Consider the following 18,791-nt stretch of genomic DNA (forward strand, 5'->3'; position numbering starts at 1 on the left):
ACAAACTCACATAATGGCCCTACCTCGAAATTTCCCAGTGATGCAGCAAATCACAGGTAAGTGAATCAAAGGATTCAACTGTTTTCCTCAAAGGATAGTAGAAATATTTTCATATAGTACATAGCTTTTCCTTATATTCAAGTCCCTCATCACCTTTCTTTACTTATTTCTATTAGTAAATATGAAAGTATATAATCTTTTAAGTACAATTTGATATACTTTTACAGAAATCTTAACAGGACAACTTTATATAACATTTTTCCTTAAACTCTTTCTCCCTGCACACCTCACAAAGACTTGATCTTGTTTTAGTTATAGCTTAAGACAATGCAAGGTGCTAGAAAAATTATTTTTAGCCATCTGCAAAGAACTAAGTATTTAGAAATTCTCCTATCAATACCATTTAATACAATTGTTGACCCAATAATTAATACAATAGATACTAATATAGTTAATAGTTGACATCCTTTTCATCAATTAAGAGATTAGAATTGATAACAATTCATCTGAATTCCTACTTACAGATTAAGGTTTTGTTTTTTTCGAGTTTTGCTCTTGTTGCCCAGGCTGGAGTGTAGCGGCACAACCTTGGCTCACTGCAACCTCTGCCTCCCATGTTCAAGTGATTCTCCTGCCTTAGCCTCCCGAATAGCTGGGATTACAGACATGCACCACCATGCCCAGCTTATTTTGTATTTTTAGTAGAAACGGGGTTTTGCCATGTTGGCCAGGCTGGTTTCGAACTCCAGACCTCAGGTGATCCACCCACCCAAAGTCCTGGGATTGCAGGTGTGAGCCACTGTGCTTGAGTGCAGTGGCACGATTTTGGCTCACTGCAGCCTCCGCCTCAATTTCAAGTGATTCTCCTGCCCTAGCCTCCAGAGTAGCTGGGATTATAGGAATGCACCACCACGCTTTGCTACCTTTTTTGTTTTTTTAGTAGAGACACAGTTTCACCATGTTGTCCAGGCTTGTCTCAAACTCCTTACCTCAAGGGATACACCTGCCTCAGCCTCCCAAAGTGCTGAGATTACAGGTGTGAGTCACCACACCCGACCTTAAGTTTTATAACGTCTATAACTGGTTTATTCAGAACAGAAAGGACTAACGCTCGTGAGAGTTAAATGTTTATAAATAACTATTTAAAAGCTGACAAATTCTTAAAAGTAAAAATCTGTTTAATTATCTTTGTATTTTCTACTACTATCCCCACTCCAGTGCTTGACATATAGTATGTGTCTAATAAAGACTTGTTACTGAATAAATTCCAATGGCTTCTTTTAGCCATAAAGTTCTGAGTACTGTCTTCCATAAATTGCTTATGATTCAAAAATAAACTGTCAAATAGAGCAAAAGAAAAAACTGTTTGAGCCACATGATTCTTGAAGATTTAACAAAGAAGCTGCCATTTAAAACAGTGTATAATAAATAAAAAATCCAAACTATATCACCATACCCTTATAAGAAATACTCACTGTGGGACTCAAACAGAAATTTCATTAAGTGATTCCTGGGACATCCCTACCTAGTATTCTCTTCCCTGAGGGGTCCCAATAAATAAGCTGAGCAAGTGGTAGATGGTGATATACTGCAAAAGAGGGCTAAGAAAAGGGCTAATATAGGCAAAGGAAGTAGAAAAAAGACAAATTAAAAAGATACTCATTGAACAAATAAAACTCTCAAAAGAGAGAGAGAAAATGGATTAATGTGACCAAAGTTTATTTTACCAGAAAAGAAAACAGCATAATTCCCAAATGAGAATATTAGTTATCTGGTTCTACCATACTCTGGTTAAAAAGAAAACAGCACTTGTGAACTACTGGTTTCAAAGAACACAAAAGTTTTATATCTTGAAATTATTACCTACCAATGTACGACCTGAAGATGTTTGTTCCTATCACTTTTAATAAAATGCATATAATAGTTTACCTAGTAACATTATAATTAAGACTCTAACCCTAAGTAAACATAAAAAAATACAAGTAGTATTACTTCTCCAAATATATCAGTGCACATTCATGATGAAATACTGCATATACCTTCCTTTGACTTGTTTCCAAGGATGGGGGCCATTATTCTTCATTGCTTTTTTAACAACTTTTGCCAGAATGCAAAGAAAAATAGTATAACTACTGCTGGATTTATAGAGGTCCTTATCTTGTTTATCGCAACAGCAGGTCTTCACCATTTCAAGCATAGACAAGGGTGACTTCATGGTATTACTGAGACCTTTAAAAGGAAGCCAAGAAATACTGAAGGAACTATTCTAAGAGAAGAAAAAAAGGAGAAAACAATTATTAGTCTCTTAGTAAATAAAATGGTAAGCTGCAAATCCCAGTTAGGTGGTTCATAAAAAGTTTGACTCATCTTAATCACAAAAATTACATAAACACGATCTCCTAAAATAAAAATTCCATGAAAGTATAGAGTATCAAGAGGTGTTCAAATTTTGGATGGCCCCCAAAACATATTTTTAATAGTTGAGTTGTCCAAATTAGTAGAGAAACAAGACCCATACATTGCATTCAGTGATATTCATGGACCTTTTGGCTCTTTTATTCTTTAAGTTTCCCAATGTTTTTGTTATACCACGTGTTTTTAATAACAGGCCATTTGTTGTATATAATTTCCTATGTTCTAAATTTAGCTGCTTGTATGGCTCTAGTGTTACTTAACAATCCTTTATCCCCTATCTTTTCTGTAAATTGGCGGCTATATCTATATGTTTCATCAGATTCGTGTTGACTTTTTTGGCAAGAATCTTTCATTTGGTAGTACTGAGTACTTCCTATTGCATTTCGTAAAAAGGCAAGTAGGTTCTGACTTTTTGTGATGTTAAGACTGGTCAGCTTATCAGCCTAGTACAACCATTTAAGTGGTCCCATTATTTCATTAAATGTACAAAACAGTGACTTTTAATTCTATCATACCTTCTTAATTAGCTCATCAGAAATTTGATTAAAATATAGTTTGTATTTTCTTTAATTTACAGTTTTCGGAATGAGGCATTGTTTTTTTTTTCAAAGTAACTTTTTACAAGGAAGCATAAACTCAGAGATTTAAGCATATTTGATATGCTTTAATTCTTTCTTATGCTTAAATTTTCCTATTTTTTGGGTAATGGACACTCCTTCAAGGTGGCTCTTGCGTCCTTCTGACATGACTCTAGCTTAATATGATATATTTCCTGCTTTCTGCTATGACAAGACACTCCAGACTCACCTTGTACACATCCTGCCTCAGGACTAGAATCAGTCATTTCTTCAACTAGCCTAAAATTATGCTTCAGGGAAGGGTATTTTTTCCAATTTTTAATAAACTCCATTATCTACAAATCCAAACTTATAATTTACTTGTAAATCTTCCATTACCATTTTCTATTTTGACTGAGGGGTTCACTAATTATTGATCCCCAAACCCAACCATCCCAAACCTCCTCCCTATATACAAGTAACTAAATCATTTAAATCTACCTTTAAAATTTTTATCTTCCAAATTCACCTTTTCCTTTCTAAATTTTTTGTCCTTATTTCAGTTCTCAGCCATAGTATTATTTGTTCATACAACCTACAATAAACTACTAACTCGTCTGGACCCAATTCATTTACACTACTTTCAGGAAAAAAAAAAAAAAAAAACTTTCTCAAACACATACTTAAGTTACATCCTGGCTTTTTAGTGTCTTCCGAATAAATCAGAATCAACTGTACTTTATCTTCAACCCTTCATAGTCTAGCCTGAGACTGCCTTCTCTAGTCTCCTATCTTCTGTCTCTCTCCATAGTTATCCCAGGCTTATCATTCAGAACTATTAACATGGTAGGAATAGACCATGCTTTTTCATACCTCCATGTATTTGTCCATACTGTTGATTCTGCCTAGATCCTTTTTTACTTCTGTTCGTAGAATATTCTACTCATTCCCCAAAGCCAAGTTCAAAAATTATGACCTCATGAAGTCTTCCACAAATACAGATAATGGGTTAGATACCCTCTCCTCTGGAGTTCCACAATTATAACTTTTTTCCTACAATATATGTATAGCCACCCACTAGCCTATAAACTACTCAAGTGCCAAGATTGTTTCTTACTTAGGACAGCAGTGTCTGTTCAATGTGTCATGAGCAATCAATTACTATTAGAAACATTTATAAATGAATATTTTATAAATATCTGCTATACTTTAGGTAGTTTGTTTACACTTGCTCTCAAAAAAAAAAAAAAGGATACCAAATCCTGTCTCCCTATGACAAAACTCTACAGACAATGGTAAAGATAAAACTATTCATGAGCTGCTCCAATCTACTCTGAACAAAAATTAACTTTTTTTTTTTTGAGACGGAGTTTCACTCTTGTTACCCAGGCTGGAGTGCAATGGTGCGATCTCAGCTCACCACAACCTCCGCCTCCTGGGTTCAGGCAATTCTCCTGCCTGAGCCTCCTGAGTAGCTGGGATTACAGGCACGCGCCACCGTGCCCAGCTAATTTTTTTTGTATTTTTAGTAGAGATGCGGTTTCACCATGTTGACCACGATGGTCTCGATCGCTTGACCTCATGATCCACCCGCCTCAGCCTCCCAAAGTGCTGGGATTACAGGCTTGAGCCACCGCGCCTGGCCAAAAATTAAGTTTTTAAGAAAAATCTATCACTTTTCATAATTAAACCATAAAGACATTCCTCAAATATGTACAATTTCTTAAAATTTCTGTAGCAAATTCATATTCTATTCACTCACCAGGTTCTTACTATAATATTCCCATAAAATGGTAACAATTGCAATGTTTGGCTCCCAGAAATCACAAAGTGTCAAACAACAGTGAAGGTACATTCGTAATTGTTCTTCGAGAATGACATCCTAAAAAATAAACTGAAGTTATGAGAAGGTAAATGGGCTCTGGCAACATACACATTTTCACTTGATATTGTACTGTATAACCTGCAGCTAAAAGGAAAATAAATACGTATCACCCAATCATACCCATTCTTATATTCAGACTAGGTCTAAATCAATATAATGCATATTTCCAAAAACATGTTTTAAAGACCATTAACACACTCACATAACCGAAATGATGTAACTCGACTTTTAATTCAATTATTTAAAAATTACAGCAGGTGTTTCATAACTGAATAGTACTGGAAACTCAGAAACCAGAAAAGAAACCCAAACCAGAAAGAAGTGGCAAAATGACCTAATAATTAAGATGTACACAAATCCAGAGGGCTTGTTCATACTTAAGAACTTGGTCAAATTTTTTTATAGGATTATAGAAGTTGTTCTTTCTAAAACCAAAGGATTGGCAGAGTACACCTATTTTAACCTTTTAGGAGATAACAGAAGGAAAAGGAAGTAGAAAAAACAGACTTTTTCTATGACAATACAACCATGCATATCCTTTTTTAAATGACACACCCTGAATTCCAATCATTCAACAATTATATTTAAAACTTACCACCAGACTAGGCACTGTTTCCTTTTTTTCTTTTTTCTTTTTTTGGCCTCTCAGAAGAAAGAATTCCACTGAGGAGCATAAGGCAGAAAGACTAAGGCAAGTTTTAGAGCAGGAGTGAAAGTTTATCAAAAAGCTTTAGTGCAAGAATAAAAGGAAGAAAAAGAAAATACACTCATAAGAGGACCAAGTAGGCCACTTGAGAGATCAAGTGCTGGCCCTGTTTTAACATACTAGGCATAAAATTAACAAATAAGTCAGACATAGCATATGTACTGGTAGAGCTTACATTTTTGGAGAGGAAAGAAGAGGACACTAAAACAAGCTAAATTTAAACAGATGTAAGTGCTGAGAAAAACAAAATAAAGCAAAGTAATGTGGCAAAGTAATTGGTAGAGGATGAGCATCATTATTTTATCAACTGCTATGATTGGAAAAGCCTTCTGAAGGGCTGCAGTTGAACTACATGATTTAATGAAAGTCAATAAAGACCTGCAAGAAACACATTCAAAGCAGAGAAAATGAGTGGAAAGTTCATCAATTATTAGTAAGCTTGGTATTATAAGATTAAGTCAGAGACTGGAAGACAATCATATCTCATTTGAGGCTTTACGGGTTTTGGTAATAAATCTGGATTGTATTTTATTTTTTTTTGAGACGGAGTTTCGCTGTTGTTACCCAGACTGGAGTGCAATGGCGCGATCTCGGCTCGCTGCAACCTCCGCCTCCTGGGTTCAAGCAATTCTCCTGTCTCAGCCTCCCAAGTAGCTAGGACTACAGGCACGCACCACCATGCCCAGCTAATTTTTGTATGTTTTAAATAGAGACGGGGTTTCACCTTGTTGACCAGGATGGTCTCGATCTCTTGACCTTGTGATCCACCCTCCCAAAGTGCTGGGATTATAGGCGTGAGCCAACGCGCCCGGCCTGGATTGTATTTTAAATATGCTGGGAAGCTACTGGAAGATAATAAGTGACATGAAGTGATTGTTTCAAAAACACTGCTCTGGATTATTCATGGAGAATATGAATAGAGGAGATAAAAATAGATGCAGGGAGACCAGGTAGGAGGCGACTGTGTGAAACTATGACTGAAACTTTAAAGATATGTTTGGAAAAAGATGCAATGAGATTTGCTGGTAAATTACATTAAGGTCTGAAAGAAAGAAGTTTCAGGTTTTGACATAAGGTAATAGGTCAATGGTGCTATTTCCTGAAATGGCAAAAACTAAAAGAAGAACATAGGAAGTGAGTGTCCAGGGTATCCAAGTAGAGCTATTAAGCATACAATGTGACATATGGGTCTAGAGTTCAGGGATTAAAGTCAGAGTTGTTGACACAAATTTGGGTGTTAACTTCAGTGTAATAGTTTTTAGAGCAAGGAGGCTAGATAAGATCACCCAAGGAGAGAACATAGATGAAAAGTGATTAAAGGATCAATAACTGAGAGCCCTTTGATATTGCAACATTTTGATATGAAGCAAATGAAGAATACTCTGTATGTAAAAACAAGTGGTGACAGAAGTAGAAAGGAAACCAGGCATTGTAGATGTCAAGAGAAGTATTTCAGAAAAATGACAATGGTGAACAGGATTCACTGCTGCTCAGAGGTTACAAAAAGAATAAATAAGAACACTTGGAAGAACAATGGAAGTTACTGATGGCCTTGCCAGAGCAGTTCAGGGTTGGATGGAAATTATAAAGAAGCAGCTCACCTATGGATGGCTGAGGACATCTAGGAGGTGAGAAAGTAAAGATATTTAAGTGAAAACATAAACTTGAACAGGTGAGAAGAGTTAAGATCCAGTGTACAGGAGAAGGAATTAGATCTTGATAGAAACAGTGACACTTTCAATATAAAAGGAATACAAAGCAGACATGTTAGGAGATTTGAAGGTGTAAACAGAAGAATTCTTAATTGACTGATTCTATTTTTCAATAATTTTAAAGGAAGATGTTGAGCTAAATGGATTGGAGGAGAGTATGTATTAAATTGCATGTTAAAGAGAAGTTCTGGGATGGGTATGATGGCTCCTGCCTGTAATCCCAGCACTTTGAGAGGTTGAGGTGGGTGGATCACCTGAGGACAGGAGTTGAAGACCAGTCTAGCCAACATGGTGAAACCCCATCTCTACTAAAAATTACAAAAATTAGCTGGGTGTGGTGGCAGGCACTTGTAATCCCAGCTACTCAGGAGGCTAAGGGAGGAGAATCGCCTGAACCCGGGAGCTGAAGTTTGTAGTTAGCTGAAATTGCGCCATTGCACTCCAGCCAGGTGACAGAGTGAGGCTCTGTCTCAAAAAAAAAAAAAGGGAATTCTGAAATAAGTCATTTTGGAGAGCAGAAAAGCAAACATTGTAAAGCTGATGGACATTTGAGCTTTATGATTAAAAATTTAAGTCAGACACTTTAGTAAAAATGATTGTATGATTCTTCTACAATATTCAGCTGTGGGTGGGGTGGGAGACAGTATTGGCTTTTTCATGGCTAAAATAAGATAAGGGCTATGGAATTAAAGATGTTTTTCATGGAGTAATCATAATAATGGGCTGTATACATTGTTTAAGAAAGAAAGAAAACTGAAGAGGACAGGAAAATGAAAAGGTCAACGGTAATGGGCCAAAAAAAAAGGAAAAATGAAAAGTGAAACACTGCAGAGTATAACAATGGGAGGAGGTAGATGAGGCAAGTAAAAGGAAATCTAAGAAGTGAGGATATTAAGAAATTGAAAGGACAGTTCAATTATATACAATAACATCAGGGTCACTAGCAGCAACACTTTACCAGTATAGAAGAATACAGTGATCTTGGTACATAACTTTTCAATGAATGAAGAGTGACTCAAACACAGGAAAAAAAAGCAATGCACAATTTTTTTTTTTGACAAGGCCTTAACTCTATTCATTCTTTAAAATACACTTCAAAGAAGGCAAGGTTCTGTCCATCACTAATATACTCTAATTTTATTATGAAAATATTAAACTAGACCTAGGTTCATATTGATTCCTATGGCACACTACCAAATCGAAATAAAGCATACTAATTTTATTGTGTTTATAAGGTAAAAAAGTACGTTATGTTATCAAAGTTCAAATTGAAACGTTTTACTTGACATATAAAGCTCATTTTACCATGTAAAATCCACAAAAACATACTTAAACTATAAAAAACATGCAAAGTTTAGGAAAAGCAAAATGAAGAATGCTAGGTACCACACAGTGGAGTTAAACATATATGAATTTCCTAAGCTAGCTGTGTGAACCTGGAAAAATTCTTCAAACATTCAGGGCCTCAGTCAGTAAAAGTGTAAAATGGAAACAAGAATATCATCACTACACAAGACTGTCATAAGTATTAAGTGAAGAAATGCTCAGTAAGTGTTAAGTACAGCTTGCACAGAGATAGCTATTGTTTTGTTATCTGCAGGAGAGAAATGTACTTTTTTTAGACCAATGCTGCTTTTTTGATGATCAAACAATGCAACAGGTTCATAGTATTGGTTCCTTAAGCTGATACATTTTAATTTTGTCAATTTTAAGCAAACTCTACTTAATCACACAGATTTCATTAAAGACATGTAAATCCATGACCTACAATGAAAGATTGCTTTTAATAAGCCATAAGTTCTATGGGCCTCTATTCCACACAGTCTCTTTTCCACCTGACTGGCTCAAGGAATACTACTCATCTCTCACATTTTTCAGAAGCCCATATGGGCTGGAGTGTATCTCATCGTGTGTGTGTGTGTGTGTGTGTGTGTGTGTGTGTGTCTGTCTGTCTGTCTTGTGTGTATAAGAGAGCTGTAGTGTATCTCATCTGGGGTGTGTGTGTCTCTGTGTGTTTGCACATATGAGAGAGACAGAGACACAAGGAGAGAATATGAACTATTTAATGAATATTCTAGTAAGTCCATTAAATCAGTATGCCTGCTTCTAATCTCTGCTTCAGTCCTTTTGTTAAAGAACATTTTATCTTTATTTAGAACAATCAAATTTAGGCATATTACATATGGGCATACTACATAGGTCACATCTTTAATTGAACTAATAATAAGCACATTCAATCTTTTAGCTTATTATATAGAAATGGCAATTTAACAACTGGTTATCATATATAATTTAACAAAAGCTCATTTTTTATGCATAACTAATCTACCTATCAGAAACCATCACAAGAAGAAAATTTATTCACAGTCTAAACAGTAACTGTGACTAGAAGTTTGCCTAATTGGATTTATTTTTAGGAGTGAATAAACAGAGTTGAACTTCAATATCCCTGTTAATATCCTTCTGCTCAAGAAACATTATGATTTTTAGTTAGTTATTTAAAGACTATTGCCCCACATTATTTAGATCTAATCACATTCTGAGTTGTTTCTACTCCTGGAATTTCCAAATTAATGTGTGTTTGACAAATCAAAATAATTTTTTTAAATACTCTTCCATAACTTAAATAAAACTAGAAATTGCTTCTGTGATCTCAGAAAACAATGAGGCTTTTAAAAAGTAAGAAGCAAAGGATGAAAAAAAAACTTCCTTTTCATATGTAAACAATAAGGCTGTTCTAAAGGTACAACAAATGTTTACAATTAGCCTTCACAAATATTAAATAGGATTACCTCTAAAAAACTGTTTTTAAAGCACTTTTCTATTTGTACCTATGCAAGTAAAATTAAGCAATACATGTTCTTTTTACTAAACTAAAACTCCACCTTTGTTTCTGGCAGATCCTCTCTGGCTAGAAAAAAAGAATCTGAAACATTTGCTTAATTAAAGCTGTAGTGGTAGGTTGGGTGTGCTGGCTCACATCTGTAATCCCAAGCACTTTTGGAGGCCAAAGCAGGAGGATTTCTTGAGGCCAAGAGTTCAAGATCAACCTGGGCAGCATAGCAAGACCCATCTCTATAAAATGAAAATATTAGCCAGACACGGTGGCATGCATCTGTCCTAGCTACTCGGGAGACGGAGGCAGGAGAAGTGCTTGAACTCAGGGGAATTCAAGGTTATAGTGAGCTATAACCACACCACTGTGTGGTTATAAAGAGAAAGACCCTCTCTTTAAATAAAAAATAAAAACAAAAAGCATAATGAAGTGCAGACTAATTTTATTTGAAGACTGCTATATATTTGGAAGATTTTCATTTTGTTTAAATACAGCAAATGGACTCTTTCATCACTGTCACTGTTGGAGATCAAGTCAACGTGAACATGGTCAGATATCAATTTATCTCAATTGGAGGAAAACAGATAAAATCAAACTGATAGTTTTATCCAAATATATTATTCTGTATGACTACCTACTACTGCACCCACAAAATTGGTTTCCAGAAATCCAACACATAGTCCTATATACTTACAGAATATAATTTGATACAATCAAGGAACACTAAAACTGAAGGAAGAGCAGAGAACCAGAGAACTACTTATTCCTAAATATTGTAACAGCCTCTTTTCCCATAGGAAAGACAATATTTTGACTTTATGTTAGACCTACATTCACAGAGCAAGTGTCTTAGACTAGTCATATTATTCCTACTTCTAGGGTGACTAACTCATCCTGGTTTGTTCAGACCTTTCCTGGTTTAGCAGTGAAACTCTGGGCCATGCAAACCAGGGTGGTTGGTCACCCAACCTACTTCTTTCACCATACCACCCTGCTGGCCCCCAATAGTCTTTGGGAAACAAGTGGTGTTTGGCTACATGAATAAGTTCTTTAGTGGTGATTTCTGAGATTTTGGTGCACCCATCACCCAAGCAATATACACAGTACCCAAACTATAGTCATTTTTTTTTTTTGAGACAGAGTTTTGCTCTTGTCACCTAGGTTGTAGTGCAATGATGCAATCTCAGCTGACTGAAACCTCTGCCTCCCAGGTTCAAGCAATTCTCCTGACTCAGTCTCCAGAGTAGCTGGGATTAAAGGCACATGCCACCTTTCCCGGCTAATTTTTGTATTTGTAGGTTTCACCATGTTGGCCAGGCTGATCTTGAAATACAGACCTCAGGTGATCCACTTGCCTCAGCTTCCAAAAGTGCTGGGGTTACAGGCAGGAGCCACCACACCTGGCCTATACCCAAAGTATAGTCTTTTCGAGCAGTATACACTGTACCCAAGGTATAGTCTTTTAACCCACATCTACTCTCACCTTTCCCCTCAGGTCCCCAAAGTCTATTATATCATGCTTATGCCTTTGCGTCCTCATAGCCTAGCTCCAACTTATAAATGAGAACATAGGATAGTTAGTTTTCCTTCCTGAGTTACTTCACTAAGAATAATGGTCTCCAATTCAATCCAGGTTCCTGCAAATGCCATTATTTTGTTCCTTTTTAAGGTTGAATAGTGTTCCATGTTCTATGGAACATTTTCTTCATCCGCTCGTTGATTAATAAACATTTGGGCTGGTTCCATATTTTTGCAATTGCTAATTGTCCTGCTATAAACATGCATGTTAAAGTATTTCATAATGACTTCTTTTCATCTGGATAGACATCTAGTAGCGGCACTGATGGATCAAATGTTAAGTCTTCTTTTAACTCTCTAAGGAATCTCCATAATGTTTTCCACAGTGAATGTACTAGTTTATATTCCTACCAGCAGTGTAAAAGTGTTTCCTTTATGCCAAGTCCACACCAACATCTATTATTTTTTTAAGTTATGGCCATTCTTGCAGGGGTAAGATGGTGTCACACTGTGGTTTTGATTTGCATTTCCTGATCATTAGCAATGTTGAGCATTTTTTCATCTGTTTCTTGGACATTTATATACCTTGTTTTGAGTACTGCCTATTCATGTCCTTAGCCCACTTTCTGATGGGATCGTTTGTTTTGTTCTTGCTGATTTGTTTGAGTTCCTTGTAGATTCTGGATATTAGTCTTCGTCAGATATATAGATTGTGAAGATTTTCTCCCATTCTGTGGGTTGTTTACTCTGATTATTTCTTTTGCTATGTGGAAGCTTTTTACTTTAATTAAATCCCATCTATTTTTGTTTTTGTCATATTCAGTTTGGGTTTCTGGTCATGAACTCTTTGCCAAGACCAATGTCTAGAAGTTATCTTCTAGAATGTTTATGGTTTCAAGTCTTAGATTTAAGTCTTTGATCCATCATGAGTTGATTTTTGTATAAGGTGAGAGAGGAGGATCCAGTTCCATTCTCCTACATGTGGCTTGCCAATTATCCCAGCACTGTTTGTTGAATAGGGTGTCCTTTCCCCATTACATGTTTTTGTTTGCTTTGTTGAATATCAGTTGGCTCTAAGTATTTGGCTTTATTTCTGGGTTCTCCATTCTGTTCCACTGGTCTACATGCCTATTTTTATATCTGTGCTGTTTTGGAGACTATAGCCTCATAGTATAGTTTGAAGTTGGGTAATGAGATGCCTCCACATTTGTTCTTCTTGCTTAGCCTTGCATTGGCTATGCAGGCTCTTTTTTGGTTCCATATGAATTTTAGAATTGTTTCTTCTAGTTAAGAATGATGACAGTATTTTGAAGGGAATTGCAATGAATTTGTAGACTGCTTTTGGCACGATGGTCATTTTCACAATACTGATTCTACTCAATCATAAGGATAGGATGTATTTCTAGTTGTTTGTGTCATCTATGACTTGTTGTTCAGCACTGTTTTGTACTTTTCCTTATAGAGATCCTTTACCTCCTTGGCTAGGTATACTCCATAAGTATTTTATTTTTTTGTGACGATTGTAAAAGGGGCTGAGTTCTTGATTTGATTCTCAGCTTGGTCACTGCTGGTGTATAGCAGTACTACTGATTCATGTACATTGATTTTGTATCCTGAAACTTTACTAACAAATTCATTTATCAGATTTAGGAGTATCTTTGGATGAGTCTTTAGGGTTTTCTAGGTACGAGATTATATTATCTGCAAACAGCGATAGTCTGACTTCCTCCTTATCAATTTCAATGCCCTTTACTTCTTTTGCTTATCCGATTGCTCTGGCTTGGACTTCTTGTGCTAGGTTGAATAGAAGTGGCAAAAGTGGGCATCTTTGTCTTGTTCCAGTTCTCAGGGGGAATGCTTCCAACTTTTCCCCCCATTCAGCATAATGCTGGCTGTGAGTTTGTCACAGATGGCTTTTATTACCTTAAGAAATGTCCCTTCTATGCAGATTTAGCTGAGGATTTTAATCATAGAGGGACACTGGATTTTGTCAAATCCTTCTTCTGTGTCTACTGAGATGAACAAAAAATTTTTGTGTTTAATTCTGTTTATGCAGGGTATCACATTTATTGATTTGTGTATGTTAAACCATCCCTGCATCCCTGGTGTAAAACCTACTTGATTATGATAGATTATTTTCTGGATATGTTGCTGGATTCAGTTCATGAGTATTTTGTTGAGGACTTTTACATGTAAGTTCATCAAGGATCTTGGTCTGCAGTTTTCTACTTTTGCTGTGCCCTTCCCTGGTTTTGATATTAGGGTAACATCGCCTTTAGAGGATAGTTTAGGGAGGATTCTCTTTTCCTCTATCTTTCCAAGTAGTTTAAGTAGGATTGGTACCAATTCTTCTTTGAATGTCTGATAGAATTCAGCTGTGAGTCTGTCTAGTTCTAGATTTTTTTTTTTTTTTTGGTGACTTATAATTACCATTTTGATTTTGCTGCTTGCTATTGGTCTGTTCAGAGTTTCTATTTCTCCCTGGTTTAATCTAGGAGGGTTGCATACTTCCACAAATTTATCCATTTCCTCCAGGTTTTCTAGTTTATGCACATAAAGGTATTCTAGTAGCCCTGAATGATCTTTTGTATTTCTGTGGTATTGGTTGTTTATCTCCCATTACATTTCTAATAAAGCTTATTTGGGTCTTCTCTCCTTTTCTTGGTTAATCTCACTAATGACCTATCAATTTTATTTATCTTTTCAAAAAAACCCCAGATTTTTTTTATCTTTTTAAATTTTTTTTTGTTTCAATTTCATTTAGTTCTGCTCTGATCTTTGCTATTTCTTTTCTTCTGCTGGATTTGGGCTTGGTTTGTTCTTGTATCTCTAGTTCTTTGAAGTGTGACCTTAAATTGTCTATTTGTCCTTGTTCAGACTTTTTTCATGTGGGCATTTAACGCTATGAACTTTCCTCTTAGCACTGCTTCTGCTGTATCTCAGAGGTTTCGATAGGTTGTGTCATTCTTTTCAATCAGTTCAAATAATTTTTAAAATTTCATTTTGATTTCATTATTGATCATTCAGGAGCAGATTAACTAATTTCCATATATTTGTACAGTTTTCAAGATTTCTTTTGGAGTTGATTTCCAATTTTATTTCACTGTAGTCTGAGAGAGTACTTGATATAATTTCAATTTTTTAAATTAAGACTTGTTTTGTAGTCTATCATATGGTCTATCTTGGCGGATGTTCCATGTGTTGGTGAACAGAATCTGTATTCTGCAGTTGTTGAGTAAAATGTTCTGTAAATATCTGTTAAGTCCATTTGTTCTAGGGTATAGTTTAAATCCATTGTTTCTTTGTTGACTTTCTCTGCCTTGATGACCTGACTGGTATTGTTAGTGGAGTAGTGAAGTCCCCCACTATTATTGTATTGCCATCTATCTCACTTTAGGTCTAGTAATTGTTTTATAAATGTGGGAGCTCCAGTGTTAGTTGCATATGTATTTAGGATTATGATATTTTTCTGTTGGACCCTTTTAGCATTACAACATGTCCCTCTTTGTCTTTTTAAACTGTTGTTGCTTTAAAGTCTGTTTTGTCTGATGTAAGAATAGTTACTCCTGCCTGCTTTTGGTGTCCTTTTAAATGGAGTATCTTTTTCTACCCCATTACCTGAAGTTTATATGAGTCCTTATGTGTTAAGTCCCTTGCAGACAGCAGATTCTTGGTTGCTAAATTCTCATCTATTCTGCCATTCTGTACCTTTTAAGTGGCACATTTGGGTAATTTACAGTCCACATTAGTTACTGTTCACTGTGCTAGTTGTTGCCTGAATGTCCTGTTTTTGTTTTTGTTTTTTATCACTGTGTTATTGTTTGACAGGCTCAGTGAGATTTATGCTTTAAGGAGGTTTATTTGGTATACTGAGGTTTCTGTTCAAGACTTAGGGCTCCTTTTAGGAATTCTTGTATTGCTGGCTTGGCAGTGGCAAATTCTCTTAATATTTGTTTGTCTGAAAAAAACTTTATGTTTCCTTCATTTATGAAGCTCACTGATACAACGTTCTTGACTGATAATGATTTTGTTTAAGTATGCTAAAGACAGGATCCCAATCTTTCCTAGTATGTATTCTGCTAAAATATCTGCTGTTAACTTGACAGGTTTTCCTTTTTAGGTTACCTGATGCTTTTTGCCTCATGGTTCTTGAGATTCTTTCCTTTGTCTTGACTTTAGGTAACCTGATGGACTATGTGCCTAGGTGATTTTTTTTGTGATGTTTCCCAGGTGTTCTTTGAGCTTCTTATATTTGGATGTCTAGATTTCTAGCAAGGCCAATGAAGTTTTCCTCGATTATTCCCTCAAATAAGTTTTCTAAACTTTTAGATTTCTCTTCTTCCTCAGGAAAACCAATTATTCTTAGGTTTGGTCACTTAACATAATCCCAGTCTTCTTGGAGGTTTTGTTCATTTTTATAAAAAAATATATTTTTTCTTTGTCTTTATCAGATTGGATTAATTTCAAAACCCTGTCTTCAAGCTCAGAAGCTTTCTTCTACTTGTTGGATTCTACTGTTGAAACTTCCAAGTGTATTTTGCATTTCTCTAAAGGTGTCATTTTCCAGTTGTTTTTAATTTATGATATATATTTCTCTGAATATCTTTTCATGCATATCCTGTGTTATTTTAAAAATTTCTTTAAATTTTCACCTTTTTCTGTTGCCTCTTTGAGTAACTTATTAATTGACCTCTTGAATTATTTTTCTTATAATTCAGAGATTTGTTCTTGATTTGGATTCATTGCTGGTGAGCCAGTATGATCTTCTGGGAGTGATATAGAACCTTGTTTGTCCAATTACCAGAATTGTTTTTCTGGGTCCTTCTCATTTGGGCAGACCATGTAAGAGGAAAGACTTGAGTCCCAAGGACTAAGATTCTTTTGTACTGCAGGGTGATCCTTTGATGTGGTGCTCTCCCCCTTCATGAGAGCCAGTTTGCAATGATCGTTATTTCTCTTCTGGGTCTTGCCACCCAGCAGAGCTACTGGGCTCTGGGCTGGTACTGGGGGGTGTCTGCAAAGAGTCCTGTGATGTAATATGTCTTCAGGTCTCTCAACCATGAATACCACCACCTCTGGTGGTGGTGGCAACAGGGGAGTGACATGGACTCTGTGAGGATCCTTGGTTGTAGTTTTGTTTAGTACACTGGTTTTCTTGAATGCTGGTTATGCTAGCAATGAAGTATGTCACAGACTCAGGACCTCTGGTTAAACAGAATGTTACAGGTGATGGAATTAGATGTTGTTTTCTCCTTCTTTGGAGCAAGGTTGTTCTGTTATGAGTTGCTATAATGGCTTGAGTTGATTGGCCTTCAGCCAGGAAGTGGAACTTTCAAGAGAGCATCGGCTGTGGTACTATAGAGGGTCTATAAGCTTGCCCTGAAATCACCTGCATAAGTATTCACGTTTCTCAGATGATAGATGGGACCATGGAGCTCCCATGAATTTACATTTTCTGTCTTTGGCTACCAGGTGGATAGAGAAAGACTGTGATGATTAATAATGAGGGTCAATTTGATTGGATTGAAGGATGAAGTATTGATCTTGGGTGTATCTGTGAGGGTGTTGCCAAAGGAGATTAATATTTGAGTCAGTGGGCTGGGAAAGGCAGACCTATCCTTAATCTGAGTGGGCACAATCTAATCAGCTGTCAGCTCAGCCAGAATAAAAAGCAGGCAGAAGAATGTGAAAAGACTACACTGGCTTAGTCTCCTACCCTACATTTTTCTCCCATGCTGGATGCCTCCTGTCCTCAAACATTGGACCCTAAGTTCTCTAGCTTTGGGACTTGGACTGGCTTCCTTGCTCCTCAGCTTGCAGGTGGCCTACTGTGGAACCTTATGATGTGAGTTAACACTCCTTAATAAATTCCCATCCATCCATCCATCCATCCATCCATCCATCCATCCATCCATCCATCCATATTAGTTCTGTCCCTCTAGAGAACCCTAATAAAAACACCGTAAGGTGGAAGAATGGTTAGGCATGTCTGGGCTCAGACTCTCCTTGGGCAAGGCTTGATGCAACCACTGTGGGGTATGGGCAGGGCGCAGTTCTCAGGGCAACGAAGTTATGTTCCAAGCGGAATTATGGCTGCCTCTGCTGCTTCATATAGGTCTCCAGAAAAGTGGGGGAATGGTGGTATTGATAGGCCTCACCCAGCTCCCATGCAGCCAGCAAGGTCAGTCTCACTCCACTAAGCTCCCCAAAACAGCCAATGGAGCTGAATTTATATCCTGGCCTCTGGTATACAGGGCTGAGATCTTGCCCCAGGTTGCAAGCCTCTTAGCTAAGAAAGCAAGCTGGACTTTCAGGCCTTGCTCCTCCCTGCCAGGGTGGCTTCTGTGCTCCTATCCATTTCCCATTTGCCCCCAACCCTACCACTGCCAATATTCTGCCCAGGAAAATTCACACTTGGATGAAATTATTAAAAAGTTTGGCTGGAAGTCTCCTTCTCCTTGTGGTCCTTCCCAAATTCCACTGACTGCCCTCCCCAAGAACCCCTGTGAGAGAGAGTCATAAAAGGCTTCCCTGCGCTTCCTAGGCAACCCGGCATGCCCACAGAGCTCTCCCCATTGCTACTTCTACTTTTATATTTCGTTCAGCTCTCTAAATTTGCCTCAGCTCTAGGTAAGGTTAAATCCTTCTCTTGTGATTTGGATTTTCCGGTTCCCCAGTGAGGATATGTGTCTGGAGACAGACGTTTCCCCTCTCAGAATTTGGGCACTTACAGTTTTACGGCTGTCTCATGGAATTTGCAGGAACAGCCCGCTTCTTTCAAAGGGTCTGTAAATTCTTTCAGTTTCCTGGTATGTTTCTACGGTGGTTCTTGGAGTAAAAGTTCTCAATACACTGCTCTGTCTGTCCAAGCGGGAGTTGCCAATTAGTCCTACCTACTGTCTGCCTTTTTTTAAAAAAAAAACCCACCCTATCCACTAAGAATTGCTAATTTATCCTTAAAGCAGCTTTAACTGCCACCATTAAAATACTAGTTATATTTTTAAAGTATGCTAGCAGTATCAGAATAAGTTTTAGCATATTATGAGTAAGACAGTCCAACTAAAAAGAAGTATTTTTCCAAGTAAATATGAGTTTCCTTCATTTAAAATCAAAATTATAGGGAGTCAAAATCCAAAGGAAAAAAAAGTACTTATTTTCCAAG

General features: G+C 36.8%; 1 protein-coding gene across 10 annotated transcripts in view; it reads right to left on the bottom strand.

The window, feature by feature from the left end:
- Positions 1–18,791, bottom strand: part of MMS22L (MMS22 like, DNA repair protein) — a 155,630-nt gene that overhangs the window by 101,829 nt on the left and 35,010 nt on the right. For all 10 annotated transcript variants that reach the window (XM_078369828.1, XM_078369826.1, XM_078369827.1 and 7 more), the window contains 2 exons: positions 4,735–4,854; positions 2,040–2,266 (listed from right to left, as the gene is read on the bottom strand). In XM_078369828.1, the coding sequence (XP_078225954.1) occupies positions 2,040–2,266; positions 4,735–4,854 (347 nt within the window). The remainder of the gene's footprint in view (positions 1–2,039; positions 2,267–4,734; positions 4,855–18,791) is intronic.

Source organism: Callithrix jacchus, chromosome 4, assembly GCF_049354715.1.
Source record: "Callithrix jacchus isolate 240 chromosome 4, calJac240_pri, whole genome shotgun sequence".
Lineage (NCBI taxonomy): Eukaryota > Metazoa > Chordata > Mammalia > Primates > Cebidae > Callithrix > Callithrix jacchus.